General features: G+C 40.5%; 1 protein-coding gene across 8 annotated transcripts in view; it reads left to right on the top strand.

The window, feature by feature from the left end:
* Positions 1 to 18386, top strand: part of FARS2 (phenylalanyl-tRNA synthetase 2, mitochondrial) — a 254008-nt gene that overhangs the window by 166176 nt on the left and 69446 nt on the right. For all 8 annotated transcript variants that reach the window (XM_054191667.1, XM_054191660.1, XM_054191666.1 and 5 more), the window contains one exon: positions 5190 to 5341. In XM_054191667.1, coding sequence (XP_054047642.1) covers positions 5190 to 5341 — 152 coding nt within the window. The remainder of the gene's footprint in view (positions 1 to 5189; positions 5342 to 18386) is intronic.

The raw sequence follows: 18386 nt of genomic DNA on the forward strand, positions 1-18386 counted from the left end.
TTGTGTGTTCATTCCCTGAGGAGCTCAGAGTACCACTGGCGGCTAACACCCTTCTGCCATTCCCTGCAGGAGGACAGAACAGTGCATCAATCCCAAACTGGTCCATTTGCTTTGGTTTTAAGAGCTTAATCCCAGAACATAGCTGCATATCTGCTTATCAGACTTCATAGAAGTTCTCCGTTGAAATTTCTCCATTTCTTCCTTTGGATATGTGTGTGTTTATACATAAATGTATATGTGTGTGTGTACACATGTATGAATATATAGAATTTACTATATATAACTAAGAAAAAAAATTGATTTGATGAAGGGAAGGGTAGAAAACATTATAATGGAACATTGTGACTGCGAATTTTAAGCCATGACAGCCAAGAAATTCAAAATTATGTTTCCTGCCGCAACCGTAATTTGTCTATGCTGGTCATAAATACGAAAGTGTAAATCTAGGAGCGTACATGCTAATACAGGAAACTTCATTATATGCAAGGAAGCTAAGTTACAGTTGTAAATTTGCAAATTTGAATTTCATGCCTGTTACGTGTTTAAATTTCCTATGATAACACTGAATTAATGTAGTTTCACCATGGAATATATTAAGAAAGGCATAGCTATTACAGGACTGTAGCTTTCATTTCGATGAGAATATGACATTGCATTAAAACTGTATAGTTTATGTACATATTTCTCCAAACCATAGGCAATGCAGGACTGTTAAAGCTTGACAGCCACGATGCTGCTAAGTCTCTTATTTTTCTGACTGGGGATGGCAGTAAAGCATGGATGGCTTTTTAATAGTTTGGCTGCTGTGGAGTTGCTAACCCAGTTTTTGGTACATGTCGTCATTAACCTTGTGTTTGCATCGCTGCTGTCAAAATACAAGTACAGCTTTTTTCTCTGCAGTGTTTGTCACTTGTTTTTTGTGTCCCCCCCCCATCTGCAGCTGGCAGCAGGGAGGGAACTGAGTGAACAGCCACAGCACAAAACTTCTGTCCCCTCGGCATGTTGCGTTCACAGTTACTCCATCTGGGAAAACATGGGGTTTTTTTTCCTCCTATTTGTGGAAAGTGCTGCTGTTCAGCCTGTTTTTCAGGACTCTGGGTAAAGACACTCTGTGGCCTTATGCAGGCTTATTCGCTGGCACTGGCTGTGCCTTATCCCCAGCTGTTTTTCCTCCAGGGGCTTCTGCAATGTATTGGGTTTTCTGTCCTTTGCAGCTGTGAGGTATCTGGATCCAGGCTAGCTGATGATCCTTTGCTGTGTGCAGATGAACAGAGACTACTCTTATGGTGGCCACTTGATTCCTGCTGCCACGGTGTCCAGAGTAGTGCCCTGGTATGGCAACATACGCAGAGCCCAAGTATTTGCTATTTTATGCTGGCAGATGAGTTCTGGTGGATCCGGTTGCTGCTTAAGACAGCTGTCCCCCAGTGCCTCCTCCTGCTGCAATACTTCATCCAGCACATATTAGCATAAACCACTGAGAGAGGCAATTTTCAGCTGGCTACAGCAGGCTATGAACTGCAATGGTGGAGGAACAGGCACTTGTTTATTTTATCGGCTGCTGCAGGGGGAGTAATGTCAGACAGAAAGGTAGAGCAGAGGGCTGGGGTTGAGGAATGCCCTAAACTGTCACAAACCTGTGTAGAAGAGTCCTCACGAAACCCACGGAGTTTTCAGTGAGGCACTCCACAGGTACATCTAGGCATTGGTGAGGCAGGCTGGCAGAGCAGGGTACAGCACTGGTGTCCAGCCACTTGTTTCTATACTAAATTTAGCATCCTGAGAGAGAAAAGCTTGCAGTTTTAGTAAGTACTTGGCATATTTATTAACCACAGAAGGAAGGGTGACTAATGACTAGTAAACATGTATCATTGAGGGTGGATCATCACAAGCTTCCATTTTATTCTTTAAAAAAAAGATAGTAATTCAGTACTCCTAAATGCTTTCACCTTGGGTGATTGAAAAATGTAATGTCATTCTTTGCAATATTCCCTACAACGTGGACTCAGTGGAGTCTTGTAGATAGTGTAATTACTGGGAAGGCACTCTTGTTTTCCAAGGCTGTTGAAAAACGTCAAAGATAGTGCACTGCAGTGTTTGAAATGGAAAGTAAAGAGAACATTTAAAGAAGCACTGTGGTGACAAAGCTCTGATGGGACCAAAGAAGTGGTGCCGAGCTGTCTGGGCATCGGCAGTGCTGTCCGCCAGGCCTGGCCAGCGCCTCGCAGCAGCACTCTGAAGGTGGGGTCGCATCTACCTCTTCCTAAAGCTCTTTTCAGTTCCCCAAAATCCTAAGGGGCGTGTTCAGGCAGTGGAAGGAGGGATAGTGGGGCTTCCAGGCTTGGGTAGCATCCTAGGAGTCAGCCAACAGACAGGCAGCGGAGCCAGGCAGTGTTGTGTTAGCTTCTCTGAGCGTTGTGCTGGAGCACACCTATGTTGTGGAGAGGATGTAGCTGGAAGTGGTGGCTGGAGGTGACAGCAGAGCAGAAAATGCAGTGGGAAGAACACATTGCTCTCAAGGGGAGCCTTTAAAATGTCTGTAAATTCATAAGGGAACAGTCTTCAGGGCTGCCGTTTGCCTTGAACCTGGAAGGGGATCAAAGTCAATGGAGTTTATGCTGCTCTTTTGTTTGAGGGCAGGAGAGTTTAGAAAGGAGGACAGTGATGGCAATGGGATCTGTTGGACCACATGTATCTGCTGGGGTGCCTGAATACAAAATTAGTAGCTTCATTTTGATCTGCCAGTTGGAGGCTCTTGTCCTATCCTCTTCGTGTTTTTGATGTAGCTAATAAACAATTATGTAGCTCATGTAGCTCTTCGACAAACAGATCAATACATTTGAGAACTAGGAATCTTATACTAACTTTAGTGTTGATATAATACTTACTGCAATGATATTGACTGCAGCCAGGTGGTGAAGGGACAGTATAATACTGGATTATTGCCTTGCCTTTTACCATAAAAGATTTTTCTGCATTATAAGGCTCTGTGGAAAGGTTAGTACCCAATAATAAAAGTTACACCTACTGTTTTAATCATTTGTCCTTCCCGTCTTTGTAACATACACAAGCATACACACATGCATGCACAAACAAAATTACAACAATCCTGTATCTAGGCTAGTAACGCCATGGATTGAGGCAAAGAAGCAGTTTTCTCATAGATTTGATAATGCAGGAGGGCCAGACCCTACAGTTCATTACATCTTTGAGTAACTTTGCTCACATGGAATTTGATTATGCTGATAATGTAAGTCAGACTGTTCCAGGTAGGTTTGCAAGATCTGACCACATTGGGTCCTTGTATACATCTCATTTTAAGTGGGGAAAAAGACTGCTTTTTTCATGTGCCTGACATAATCCTGCTGCTTTTGAAATTGATAGCAAACTATCACTCACTAAGAATTGTAGGTACTCTTCTCCTTTCAGGGTTTAGGATATTGCTGAGTTACTCAAACATGTAATTATTTTTCTTCAGTGTCCTTGTACCTCTGGGAATGAAAGTAGGCACCTTCCCAAATAGAACATCTTCTGGTTGAATAATTAAATGTCCTGAAACTGGGAGTTCAGTGAGTTTTGGATTAGTACCTGCAAGCTTTGAAGTGTGTTCAGTAGGTTGCTGAAATATAGCAGTGGTAGATATAGTGGTAGAAAGGGGTGAGGTGAGAATACAAAGGTCTGCTGCAGGATTATATCTTTCTTGTACTAACACATGTATCGGGTTGTTGATTGAGGTGTATCTCCAGCATTTACAGCTGTGACTTTTGTATGGCAGAGATTTTTGCATTTCATTCATTAGAGTTGTATCAAAAGCTCTTGTGTGATGGATTTATTGTGCGAGTTTTTTTTGTTTTTTTTTAATTTGGTGATATGAATTCATTTGACAAGTTTATTCCTTTAACAAGTTGGATAATCATTTGTGATTCACAATTTTATTCACCGGGGGGCCTTATTAATTTAAAACTTGCACTGTGTTCCTTATCAGATATTTATTGACTGGCTTACACTGTACAGAACAGACTTTGAGAAATCAGCATGCTGTAAATTTGCCTTTTTAACAGGTTTATTGCTTCAGCAGGTATTCACTTAGGATTTCACTGCTCCATCATAAAACATTCTCAGGCATGGAATACCTTTTTGAGTGAGATAATATACTGTACAGACCAAGGTGTACATATCAACTGTCATATACATATAAGCAAAAATAAGAAAAGATGTTTTCTCCTACAGACCCCAACAATCTTGTGAGAAAGTAGTTACTTCAACTGCAGTGCATTAATGGAAGGCAGAAGTAAGATATTGCATGACCTAGAGGGCATGAAAGAAGAGCATTACCATTTTCTTTTCTTCAGAGGGGGCGACGTCTCAGCAGAGGCGAGATCTGAAGCCCATTGACTCCAGGGAAGTTTCATCAAAACTGAAAAATTAATAATTGTCTCGCTTTGTTTCTCTTCTTGTTCTTGCGAATAAAAAGTTGCACTGTTCTGACCACAAGATGAGGTATTTCTGTCTGCAGCAAAGGTGCCCCTTTATGTTACGGGTCTGTTGTGGTACTTGTGGAATTGATAATTATGCTAACAGGAATGCTTTTTTTGTTGTTGTAGATGTTTGGATGTCTCTAAAAACCACTGGGAAGTGAACCAATCCCTCTTTTTAAGCCAAAGTGTATTTCTTACTGTAACCTTTTAATTAGAAGGCACCTATTGATAAGACTTTCTTAGAAATTGGACAGTATAAGTAATAAACATATCGTGTTATATAAGAATGATATAAAATACATATAAATTTTGTACATGAATGTAATAAGTTTTTTTAACCTGTAAAAAATCAGAAAAATGCTTTTAAAACGTCCAATGCCTACCCAGTGAATAATGATGTTAAAATGATCCTTCCTTTTGAATAGCTCTGATCCACAAGTGTATTCAGGCTCGTAAGCACTGATTTTGGCAAACAAAGCAAGTTTTCTTTTCTGAGAGAATGAATGAAAGTGGTTATGAAGGGATCTTTAAAAGACATTTCCTAGCATAAAATCATGCATCTCAGTTGTTTACGAGGTCAGTTTGCACTTCAAAAAGCATTTCAGAAAACTTCTAAAATGTGTGGTGTGTGTAATATATAAGTTCAAAACAGTTGTAGGTATACCTACCAAGTCCAGCCACTTATAAATATATGGTTTTTAATTTTTTTAGCCACTCAGCAGATATCCGCCTTTGATCAATGACATCTCCTTTTGGCTGCCTTCTGAGACATACTCTAAGAATGATTTCTACGATTTGGCTCGAACCATTGGTGGAGACCTGATAGAAAAGGTTGTCCTAGTGGATGAATTTACCCATCCAAAGTAAGTAAAACTTTTAAAACGTTTTTCCTGGGGTCAGAATATAGATATTTTAGTTCTGTGTACCAAGAAATTATTGAGTATTACAGTGTTTGCATGTTTCATTTTTTAGCTCCAAAACATTTTTACAACGTTTTCAAGAGTAAATATTTTTACTTATAAATGTTATTTTATATTTCAGTTTTGTACTACTACTGAGCTTGTGGTATTCAGATTGCAACCCCAATGCGCTGTGCTCAGTTAATCACAGCAGCAATGAACAACTGCATTTCTCAGTACATCTGCCAGTCCGTGACACTCTTATCCAGAACATGTCTCGTATTGTAGTCCTGCTCTTTGCTGAGTGACTGGTGGACTGGTGTTTGTCTCCTTGTTCTCTTCCATTCTTTTTCTACTCCTGATTCACTAGTAGACCTTTACTATAAATGTCAGGGCTAGTAATGATTCGTTGCAGAGTACTATTGTTGGTGTTCAACAGGGAGAAAAACACAGACTTTGTTCCTTTCTTTCTGACACTTATTTACAATGTCGAACAATTTCTCAGGCTTCAGAGCACCTTCTTACGGATATGACAGCACTGACATGACCATTGGGGGCACAGGTTGCTTATCCAACTTATACGATCAATTGTCTCCAAAATGGACAAATATCAGCTATTACATATGCACCGTTTTTCAATTTGCTGTTTCCAAATCAAGAAGTAAATACGCTGCTGGCTACACAACTTTCTAAAACTGGTTTTTAAAATAATTTCTCTTCTTTGAGACTTTTTTTTTGTTGTTGTTGTGCTATAGAAAGGCAGGTAGTAAACCTAACTGTAGTGTTTTTGAAGATGATAGGAAAATGCTTCATGTTGTGCTCCAACACCTGTAGATATTTTTTTTTCTTTCTACATCCAGGTATTTGACCCTATTGTTCTTTTGAATTTGATGTGTGTTGCAGACTGGATGGATGGATAGATTATTCCATGGCCTAGTTTTCATGGTGGTTCAGTGGATTAATATTTATTCGGTTTATTTCCTTTTTACCTTTTTTGTGTGGTGTTATATGAGGCTGTTTCTGCTGAGTGAAGAAACAGAAATACCAATGGAATTTGTGTGGGCATCTGAAAGCTTTGAGTCGTTAATTCTTCAGTAATACTCATATACAAATCATAGGAAAGGATCTTAACCCTATGTGCAAAACGGTATGTCCAAAAGAGGAATATAGGCTGGTATAAGACAGGGAGTACTGTTCATTGTAAAGAACAACAAGACTGTAGGAGGATTGTTGCAGGTATGGATAACTTCTTATTGGACTGCACCACAGTATCAGTTAGCACAAGTGCATAAACACTGAAGACTGCTCACATGGATCCCACTGAAAATCTATTTAATTGTCTTCTGTTATGATGGTTCTGCTACAGTACGACCAACGTTTTGGGTAAAAATTGGGATGTTGGACCCATTTTTGGAACTGGTCCTTTCCATTCATTCATGCTGAATGTTTATTGTATGTATAACACCTCTGTGTTCATTGCCACTTTTTGTTTACATTCTTGCTGGTGATACCAAACATGCGATCATCCTTGGCGTTGCATCTCCTCTTGGGGGAATATCCTGTGTGTAGCGTAAGCAGCTCTTCCAAGGCTGAAGGTTTGGAGAAATCTTGTTCCCTGCTCCCTCACACATAGGCAGTATTATTCTGTGATTACTCCTGTAGCTCACTGGAAGAATCCACGTACACTGGGAGGACCTCACCAACTGCATCAGTCATGGCTCAGCTCATGGGTCATGCTTCTCTTCTTTACTGAGAATATTATCTTCCATACTAGTAGAGTGGTGAGGCAGGGCAGGTTTCACTACTCTGGATTTCTACCCTTATGTTTTTTCTCCTTTGCTATACTTTGACGCATCCTGAGCATATACTAGGGGTAACAGTTGTTCAGTACAAGATCAGTTCTTCCTCCACAAGGAATACGCCTCTTGCTCCCTCTGACTTCTGCAAATAGATGGGAAGGATGACTGTTGGAGCAGAATTGTCACATGGATTTAGGACTTCCCCAGCATTGTCCTCTAAAGCCATCAAACCCTCACTCAGCAGACATCGAAATTTTGACACTACAAGGAGGAAACATTTCTCACCTTCATGTCTGAAGAGTTTGGGTGGTGACACTAAAGGATTGTTGGTAAGTGATGTTGTAGTAGTCTTAGTTTGTTCAACTGCATCAACAATAAAAGAAATCTTTTTAAATGCCCCATTAAAAACAGTAATTCCAAGCAGATTAGCTACCTCATTAAAAAAAGAATTATAGATAAAGACTGTAACATAATGGTTACTTCATCGTTCTTCTTAGAACAGGGTGTGTGCAGATATGTAACTTTTGTGGACTGATGATGTAAGCTGCATAAGTTATTTTGTCCATTCTCTAAAGCCTTTGGAAGGCTGACGCTTTGAAAAGAGCATTCTCCTTAGTCTTAATTCCAAGATAATTGTCTTATTACAGGAATGATACAGTGGCTTCTTTAATTTGGTGTTGCAAAAAAAAGCCTTTGGGCACAGAAATAAACAGAAGAGATCCTCCGTGTTGCTATGGATCTGTATGTTACAGATCTAGATGCTTGTAATCATTATCTTGAATTTTGTAGTGATTCTGGTGTGGAGGATGGGAGAAAAGTGCATAGGATAGGAAAGCCTGCAGTGCTGCTCTCTTGAATATTAGTTACTTACAAGCAGCTTAATAAGTTCATGCTTGGAATTAATAATTTCTAGAATTTAAAATTCAGGCTTTTTTCATCCTTTAAAAATACCTGTTTCATGAGGAATTAGAACGTTTGGCAGTCTTATTTTCCTTCTTAAACTACCTTTCTTAGTTATAGGACTATAAAGATTGGAAAACAGAAAATGCTGGTTTTTAGTAGTCTAAAACTAATTTAGAACACAGGAAGAGGTCTTTTAATTAAGATCCTTTATAGAGGCTGCCTGTGTGATACTGTATAAGTTACCTTACAGACTTTTCTGTGGTTCAGAAAACTTTCAAGGTTCCACTGGGCTTCAGACTGATGACGATGCTGCAGTACATTGCAATTATGGTGTGTATTAGCAGTGAAAATCTATTCCTCTACAGGGAAATGGAAAAGGAGAAAAAAGAGCATGAGACAAGTAATTGTTTAAACAAGGAAGGAATGTCTGGAAAAAAAGAGTAAATCTTGATTATCCACTTTGTAAGGTGATAATGTTGAGACATCTTCCAGGAAAGCACAGGCAATTAAAAGATACAGCAGTAAGGAATCTCATTGCTGAAAAGCACAAATTTAGGAGAATGCCAAGTTACTGTGCTAGGGTAATTAAGAACCATTCCAGCTTAAATGCATTTTAGGTAAACTTGACTAAACAACACACAGCACTGAGACAGACTGAGTAATGTACCATGTGTGAAGAAGGCTTTCCAGAAAATAAAATTTTTGGTCAGTTTAGTCCGCAAAAATTTTATTTTCTTTTCCTTACAGATGAAACTAATTGTCATGGATGCCAGCCTAGTGGGGCTAGATCAATTGTAAAATGTTTCAAGCAGAAAGTTATTTCATACTGAAGTCACATGTTACTTTGAGGTGGAAAAATAAGCATTACCTATTAGAAAATAATGTACTAGCAGTACATGTAGACATTCCTGTATTTACCTCTCTTGAATTTTGTCAGTGCAACAGGTAAACCTCACAGAGCAAAGAAATCCATGTGCTCTGTTCCAAGCAGAGAAATGAGTTTTAGCAACTAAGTCGAGGTAGGTAGCTTTTGCATAAAGTGATTCTGGAAACCAGGATAACAGTAGGGATGTCCTGATTCACAAGAACTTCCTCCCTTTCCTTTCATCCCAGTGATTCCAAGCAGGTCCACCTGCCCCAAACTCTCCTTTTGAGTCAAAAGTATCAAACTAAAAGGAAAACATGGACTTTTCAGGTGCCTGCCATCCCCACATGCCTCTCCATGTTGCTGATGTATATGTGCACAAGCTATTATGTGAGAGGAGATGGCCTGTGGACCTCAACTGCCAAACAGCACTTGGGACCCTAGGCGGCTGCTCAGGGGGCTGAGATCTGCAGTCAGACTGGGAAATCTGGGAACAGAGGGTCCTTGAACAAGAGAGGAGCATCACCAGTGTGAGATGTGGCTCTTGCGTTCAGAACATGCATCGGGGGGAGGGAGCGAGTAGTACATGAGACTGAAGCCGACTAAGTACATGAGTACCTGTTGGCTGTTGATACCTTCCCATCGCCCGTAGTGTGAAAGGCCATCACAGACCTGTAGAACCAAATGTATCTGGGAAAGTAAGGCCCACTGTCACACGATTTTTAGGATATTCTTGAAATCTAAATGTTGTGTCAGGCTTGTCCTGATAACACAGTCAGGGTGTAACTTCATCCAAGATGGATAACGCAAACCATGGCTGTAACACACCCAATACTCAGGCATATAAAGAATACATCAGCAGTTACGATGAAAAATTGTGGCTTTGCTGAAATCCCAAGGAACCTGAGTGAAACTGCAGTGGTTAATGGCAAGAACAGGAGTGGTTATCTGTAAGGCAAACAGAATAGAGAAGAAATGTCCCTTTGCAGTGAGCAAAATGTTTTCCACAGTCCATATTGTGGATTCAGGCTCTCTTTGCTTGAAGCATTAGCTGCAAACATTTAGATTTTCATGCATTTGGTTTGTGGAACATATTTTTCTGTGCATGTTCTGTAAAATTAGCATGCTGTGACTTGCCTCGAGTCGTCGTATGCTGCACGAGCCATGCAACCAGCCACCGGAAGGCAGTGGCACTGTTTCTACTACCTGACTGGATTATTTCTTTCAAATCCTTGGAGATCTTTAAGGACCTTTAAGCATTGCTGTGCAAATACATGATGAGTGAGGATTTGTGTCTGACATTTTTCCCTTTGGAACATGCTAGTGAACAAACATTTGCAAAAACAAAGAGAATATTTTGAACTATATTGATACTGAAGGGAGAACAGAAAGTCAGGGATTTTTTCCTTACTTTTTGCAATGGCTCTTGTACCCTCCATATCTTTAAGTTCAGGCCTTCTACTACTCAACTTGTCTAAGCTGTCTAATCAATATGAATGACCTTCAGAACTTAAATCAGAAAGTAATCTCCTTTTCAGTGGCCAAGACTTCTCCAGTTTCAGAAGAGAATCGGGTTTCACAGGGAAAAAGAAAGGCTGACTGAACGGCGGTCAAAAGGTAGAAAAGTATCTGCCCACTACGAATAAGTAAATCAAAACTGCTGCCATGCAGAGAATCCCAGTAAGAGCAGTGTCTTGCATTTCTGAGGCATTCAGGTCAGTATTGTGAGTGCACACCCATGGAATTCCAGGGTTGGTAACGAAAGCATACCTGTCCAAAGTAATAGAGGAAATACTGGCTGGCTCATCACACATGGTAGAATACGTGGTAGAAGTGGCAGAATACATTTTTGACCTGAGTTGTCCCCGGTGAAGAAGACAGACAGAGAGAAGAGTCCAGGGGTGAGTACCTGTCCCCTGCAGTGCAGCACCACAAAGAAAATCCAGAAATGCCAAGGCTGCTTAGATTTGCTTTGGGTGAATCCTGCAAATGTTTTTTTCAGCTTAGCATGCCATGTCTCTTCTCCTAGGTACCTTGCATAATCCTGTCAGGTGTGATGGCCTCACATCCTCATTCTGAAAAAGTATTTTCTGCGTTTTGCAGAGAGCTTGTTTTCCTACTGGTCTGGAACCTGATTCAAGTTTGATACTAAAATTTCTTTTTTGTTAGGAAGAGAAGGGAAGGAAGGAAGGATATGCTTTTGCATCTTCCCTTATAAGGAAGATATGTAGATATGCTGAAAAAAGTATACAAAACTAATCAAGAAATGCACTGTGTCCTCAGTGGTACTTAAGAGGTAAATTTTTAATCAGGACAACTAAAAATACCCTGAAAAGGCAGAGTGGAGACAGTAAGGGGGAAAAAAAATTGATTTGTTGCATTTTGACGGCTATGCTGTTAAAAATATGTGAGGAACAGGTAAGAAAGGATTTATTCTTGCCTTTGAGTGAATTACTTGCACGCTTCTGGGGTGAGATCTGCTCATTTGTAGCAGCCTGTTAAATGGAGTGAGAGGACATGTCTTGGCTGCTGTGAAGGAGGAAGGTAGGTGCACTGTGGCACCATCTTTAGAGACTTCGGGAGTACTCAGATGACCTGTGTCTCTTCTTTTCCAAATAGTAAAAGGAACAGGTCTGACAGGGAAGAGTCAGATCCTATTGACTGCTTTGTTGTGTCAATGCACACCGCTAGCTCCTTGTTAGTATATAGAAAAAAAAATGTAATAACATAATTTTCCTTTTTTTTTGCCATATTTGTTACACTTTTCATTATCTAGATGGAGAACAAATCAAATACTTTTAGGTCTCACTTATTTATTTGAAGGTGGCTTGGTTTCGTCTTGCTTCTGGAACAGGTGAATTGAGCAGAATTCTGAAGCTCTGCTTGCTGCTAGTATTACGCAAATTAAAACAATCAGTTCAGCCCCTGAACACCTTGTTGTTCTTCAGCCTGAGCACTTTACAATTTGCTGAGGGATTCTTTGAGATTACCTTTAACTGCTGAACTGGCAAAGTCCCAGCAGCAGCTTCTCAGCAGAAAAAAACCACCCAGAAGCTGCTTTTGACCGTAGCTAGCAGAGGATCAGTTTCCTATAAACAAACTGTGCTCTCCAGCTCTGGATTTTTTTTTTTTCTCATTTGGTCAAATGAGTGTAAGACTAATATTTTCGCAATAGATTAACTGTTCACGGGAGGCTCTGCCAGTGGATAGTGCTTGACTTCTGAGCCTTTCTTTAGCTGTCGCAGTAGAGCATGACTATATAGTGGCTAGTTAAAGCACTACAGTAGTACCCCTGGTCCCTCTTTTCTTTTTCCTCTCTTGTCCCAACGAGGAGCAGAGCCACCTGTTGTCTCTCATGTCTGAGAACCTTTTCTGTCATTTCTTTTGCCTTATGGGCTTCAGCTTAGAAAATATACATGTAATGGAGGTTGTGTGCTTTGAGTGCGAGTGCCTTTTACTCCTGGCGTCTGCGTGTCAGACGTTCCCCTGTGCCCCAGACCAACCCAACGGCCAGTGGTGTTTGCTTGATTCAGAGTCAGAGTGGCCCCAACTATTCTGTTTCTTCCTCTTCCCTGCCTTTTTCTCCTTTAAATGGCAGCTGTGTGGAAATAGCAGCTCCATTCTCTTCACAGCTCCTGCTTAGAGGTGATCAGGAACTTTCTGGCCAAATTCATGTAGAGTAAAGACGGGGCTGCCCAGAGAGAGATGCTTTATGAAGACATATGGGTTCTGCTCATGTTCCACCAGAGCCCAGATAATCTACCCCCTGAGGGCTCAGACGGTGAGCTTTTGATCATGGCTGCCTAGAAGTTTAAAGGAGCTTGGACGTGGGCTCTGTGTCTGTAACTACAAGGTAACCCTGCCATGCTGATTGCTACATGGCTCCAGGGTGTCTTGCACTACCCTCTTTCTAGCAATCTTGATGCTCTGCTGTCCCCCACCAGGACTGCGACTGTCAGAGCTTGGCTTTCCCAGATACCCTGCGCAGTAGCAGGGGCATTCACAGGGCACAGGGCAGCCATCTGCTAGTTTTTATTTTTGAGGAAATTGAACTGAAAAGCTTTTAATTCCTCCTTTTCCTCCCCACCAAAAACATTCCAGATTGAAATGAATTGAGTAAATATGCACATATTTTTTTTGAAAAAGACTTTTTGAGATATTTTAGAAAATTTGAATTTCAACCAGCTCTGTTCCGGCTTCTTTATGGTATCTACTGGGTGAAGTCCGAGATGGCAAAAATGAGCATGCATTTGTATAGCACAAGCCAGAAAGTATTGTTTGATGTGGAAGTGGACCTTTTCAGTGCTGTATTTATTATGTATACATGTGCAGACTTGAAATCTATCCGCATATTTTTGTTAAGCATCTTCTTCAAAGGTTTTTAAATGCTTGGCCTAAAGCTCTTGGATTCTAGTGTGGATTCAGATACCTAACTCCCTTGAGTTGCTATGAAATACGCCCAAATAGCAGTTCCCTCCGCAAATCTAAGAGTGTCACAAAGAACTGTGAGAGGAGGGACAGTGGAAGTCTACCCTGTAGAAACAGCGTGCCCTTGAACTGCTCGGCATCTGTTTATGCTGGGCATTTCTTGCTTCATCTGCCAGAAAGATGGACTTGAAAAATACTAGTAAATGCTTTGAATTTGTTTTACAAAAAATAAAAATAAATTAAAAAAAAAATCCTTGCCTTATACAATAAAGTGTGAGTTCTGTGACGTACGGCTTTTTACACAGCTGGTGACTGCCAGTTCAGACCTCTGATGCCAGTGTTTACTTTAAGACCATCTGATGTGTGTGTGTGTGGGGGGGAATAATAAACTGATGAGGAAAGACAGACTCTACCTTCCCTCCTATCCTCAGTGCTTAGACAAGCACCCTACAAATAGCTGTTCTTAGTGGCTCTCTATTGAAGTCTGAGGCTTCCTTCAAACCACTGTATTCAAATCAATTGTGGGGCAGACAGTCTTCTGCCGTACCATCCCTAGCTCTTCAGAGACTTCACCAAGAAAATAGTCTTCACTAACTGAAAATAATTTACTATTAATGAGCTTCAGTAGAAGTCCCATTATTCTTCTTGGTGGGAGGCTGGTGGCTAGCACACAGGCTTGTGGCAGGACTGGTATTCAAGAAAGGAAAAAGATGAAGTAACCACAGGTTCCCGTTAGGGGAGGGGGGGAACACAGCCCCTGAAGTGTGATGTATCACCAGTGATATTCCATAGGAAATGTAATCACCCTTCACGGATAATGAGAAGAGAGGAAAACTTAAGTACATGAGCCACACAGAAGACAAATGTCAACTCCCTTATGTATTCAGGCAGATGCAGAGGATAGCCTTGCTGTATAGAAAAGGGATAGCTGAAGTCACAATGAATCTTTCTAAGAGGCTGCTTGGCTGAAGAGCTTAACCTTTCTTCATCATGTCAACCTGGAGTCAGCCATTCACCACCAGCTCTCGGATGCAGCCCAGAAATCTTTGCCACAATTCCCAAAGCACTTCACAGGAGGCGTCACAGGAATTAGCACGGTGATTTATTGACAAGCAGTGGGCCGGTGAAAAATGGCTAAAGGAGTCAGCTGCCACAGGATGCGCAGGGGATAGCAATGGGCTTGTGAGTGCTTCTGAGTTCAGAGAAATCCTAGTGAATCGCTGTCCGTGTAGACCAGACATTGAGACTACTTCTGTGCAGAACGGTATGTAATTGTGAGCGTGTTAGAGTTTGTGAGCATATAGAGCTAATGCAGAGAAGCACTGCAATGGCTGTATGTTAGAGATCGTGTGAAAGCTTTTGCAGTCATATTTGTTAGATTGTAAATACTGTGTTCTCTGAAGAGCTTGAAATCAGATTAATCTTGCAGTGCCTTTTGAAAGCGCTCTGGTCAGCAGCTAGGATGGGGGAAGAATTCCCTAAGTGTAAGAGGCAAAAAGTCCTTCTTTTACCTGGTGCTTTGTCCCTCTGTTTCTACTTCACATTGAAATGGTTTTCTCTGTCTTTGCCATTGCTCTGTCTCTGCCTGCCGCTGCCTGGGACGCTCATCACTCTGCTCTGCTCTCTGCCTGAGGGTGGGATGCAGTACCCCTTCCCTCTTTTCTTGGTCTCTACCCCTGCCCCATCCATTCTGCCACAAGAACACCATAGCTGGCCATCCTGCCCCAGAAGGCTGGGAAGTCAAGGTGGACCAGTCCTGTTAATGCCACCAGTGAGGAATGGCCGTGCTGCAGGCTGGGAATCCCTGCAACAGAATAAGGGTGAGGGAGGGAAATGTGTTTTGGCTAGGTCTCAGATCTGTGCCTGAAACTAGTTTTTCTTTAAAGCAATAAGCATGTCCTTCATGTAACTTCTGTTCCACTCCTCCTTAATCAGCTTTTAAATGAACTTTAGCATGAAAGTATGGTATGTTTATTTTCTGTAGCGTCCTAGCAATGTGAAGAAGCAACACGTCTGTAGCTGATCTTGAGTTTCTCAAAATATCTTGAATTCTTGAATGGTGATCTGCATGGGAAGGTAGAATTGGTACCATTTGCTTATCTCTTACAAGAATCTTTCTGGCCACAGAAAGTGGACACAGTACTGAGACAGCCACACCAAGCATTTTTTAGGGTGATCAAGGACATCGCTGTCCTCTGTGTGTTGAGAATTGCGCATGTGCGGTGCCTTCACACGTTTGCACTCATCTCTTGACAAGGCCTTCACAGAAATGCGTTGAGGCTGGTAGTATGGTGGCCAGGCCCTTAATTCTTAGGCTGGATTCAGCCAAACATACATCTTGTAAAGCTGCCAAGATGGGAGATGAGAGGAAAAAGTCTTTATACACCCCTATTCACTTCCTAGTATTACTGCACAGAAGAGAAATGGATTTAGCATTAAATAATTAATCCTGCTCTTTATATTTTATGGATCCAGAACACATTTTTGTGGGGAAAAAAACCCTATAGCTAGGAAGAATTTCTTGAAGCTGAAAGAGGCTCAAAGGTTATTTATCTTCATGCTGGAAAATGTCAACATTTAGGCTGAGGAAACAAGGTTTTCTTTAATTTAAGAACAAACAAATGTCAGCATTCCTGAAACAGATCGCAGTATCTTCCCATTGTTTGTTTTATGCTTGATGGATATTTTATTTTAACCTACCAATTAACTTTAAATAATTCGTTTAAGAAAGTTGTTGCCAAGTTGTATCAAGTGCTGAGCATCCTTGTCTCTGAGTAAATTGAACAGAAATTCATGGGACTGTGCACCCCATAAGATCTGTCTACTATAGAGATGGACCTGAGCTGCAAAACGTACATCTGGATAGTGGCTGTTGCCATTCCAAATTCTTCTGGAATTCAAGTTTCTGTCCTGCTTCTCTCAAATGCTGTCTGGTAACATTAACACTAACATCATGCAACTTTTCTATTATTTATCAGGCATCACACAGAAATGCAAGGGAAGGGTGCCTTCTAAAAAATATTTTGAGGATAAAGAGAAGATTTGTGTTTAGTATGTTTATGCTTATTAGTTCATGTGTGGCACAGATGGATAATAAGGAAGTGAATGGCTGTTCATATGTGTAACATTTGAATAGTTTGCATTCATGCTTTGTGAATGAAAACCAGAGATGAAATAGGTGAGGACTGATCTGATGTAGTTCTTGTGGGGTTTTTTTATTACCTTTATATATGAAGGTCTCATAGCTGAGATATTGCCACTCTCATCCCATGGACCAGCGAAACAGAGGAGGCCGAAGTGTTAAGTGACACATCTGACAAGCCACAATGGAGATTTAACAGTTTAGGTCAGAACATTGCCTTCAGTTGTGTTGGGAAGTGTATTGAGCAAGTGAAAATCAACTAGGAGGGTGCAGCAGATCAAGTTTTTCTTGAAGACTCAATTACGCAATGGCAAGTGTTTAACTGTGGGTTGTGTCACTTAGGCAGACTTCTTAGTGTCTGCTAACGCAGATATTCCTGGGTTTGGCTTTATGAAATAAGTCCTTATTTTCAGAGCCTCTGAGTGTTACCAACTCCCACTGAAATCACTGGGTACTGTGGGAATTCCAAATGTTTCAAAACCATGCCCTTGCTGTCATTCATAGAGTATCCAAAAAAACCAAAATGCCCACAATTTAATGAGACACTATGAAAAATCAGCCTTCACATCTTTTGTGTTTTGTTAGCTTTTTTTGATCATAATGCTAGCTCTCCTCTTCAAAGAGTTTTAAGAGGTGAAGATACGTGAGTATTTCAATACGCAGCTTTTGGAGGAAGATGGTACTCTGATGTGAGGAGAAAAAAGGTCATTGAACATAATGTAATTTCATTTGAAAAAAGGGAATAGATGTTTAAAAAAATTGAACGTGATGAAAGAAGTAGGACTGTCTTTCTCCATTGTATTAGTCCAAGAGGAAACATTCAAAAAGCTAACTAAAATGTGCAGCATGGTGTATAATAAGCCTGCAGTACTGGATATCTTTCAGGCAAATAAACCTCCATGGTTACACAAAATTGCAAAGGCTGTCAATTCTTGTGTTTCAGAACATAAGTGACATCTGCCTGGGGTCATGATGAAATCCCAGTATGAATTATGGACCTGCAGTATTTATAAGATCAGTGTTGTATTTTGTACAGCCCTGAAACATCTCTTACTAAACAATTCTATCAGCAGGATACTAGATTAAATTGTGTCTTCTTATACTTCATATGGCAATATCTATTTCTGGTATGTTTAAATATATAGAATATCTGTATGATCTCAAACTTCCCTTTTTATACAGTAGTTTCTTCAGTGGACCTCAGTGGGTCCTTTTGAGCTTTTACAGTCCATTTTATAAATAAGAATTACAGTTATGTACCACTTGCGAAATCGAATATTAACCTAGTAGATCATGATAATAGCCATTATGGGCCACCAAGTTGAATGTGTGTTTATGCGCTTCTAAAGTGGTAGGTGTTTAACATTACAAATTCAAGGTCTTCTACTCTCCTGATTACTAACCCAGTTCCTTGTGTTGACTTTGAAGTAAATCCACTTTCATCTCAGTGAAGAATATTTTAGGGATAAGTTTTGAAGCTGGTTTGGTACAAGTAAATTAACGTGCTTCACTAGTGTACAATTGTGCTAGTTTTATATATGCTGTGAATCTGCTGGATTTGAAATCTGCTTGGAGCCCATGCTTATTTTCTCTTTAATCTTCCCTCTATCACATGAGGTCAATTCCTTCAGTATATTATCCCCCTGAAGAAAAGAACATTTCTGTGTACTAGACAGAGAACTATCAACCTAGGCAAATATAGAATGGAAAATCGATATATAACATGGATTCAATACCTGCTTTAAAGTTATCTTCTGTGTAATTAATATTTCTTCCCCTGTTCACTCTTTTTTTTTTTTTCTACATTCAGTTTCAACATCTGTTCTCTTTCTGTTGTTTTCCTCACCTGCAATCCTTGTAGCAGCACACAGA

The sequence above is a fragment of the Rissa tridactyla genome, chromosome 2 (genome assembly GCF_028500815.1).
Source record: "Rissa tridactyla isolate bRisTri1 chromosome 2, bRisTri1.patW.cur.20221130, whole genome shotgun sequence".
In the NCBI taxonomy this organism is placed as follows: domain Eukaryota; kingdom Metazoa; phylum Chordata; class Aves; order Charadriiformes; family Laridae; genus Rissa; species Rissa tridactyla.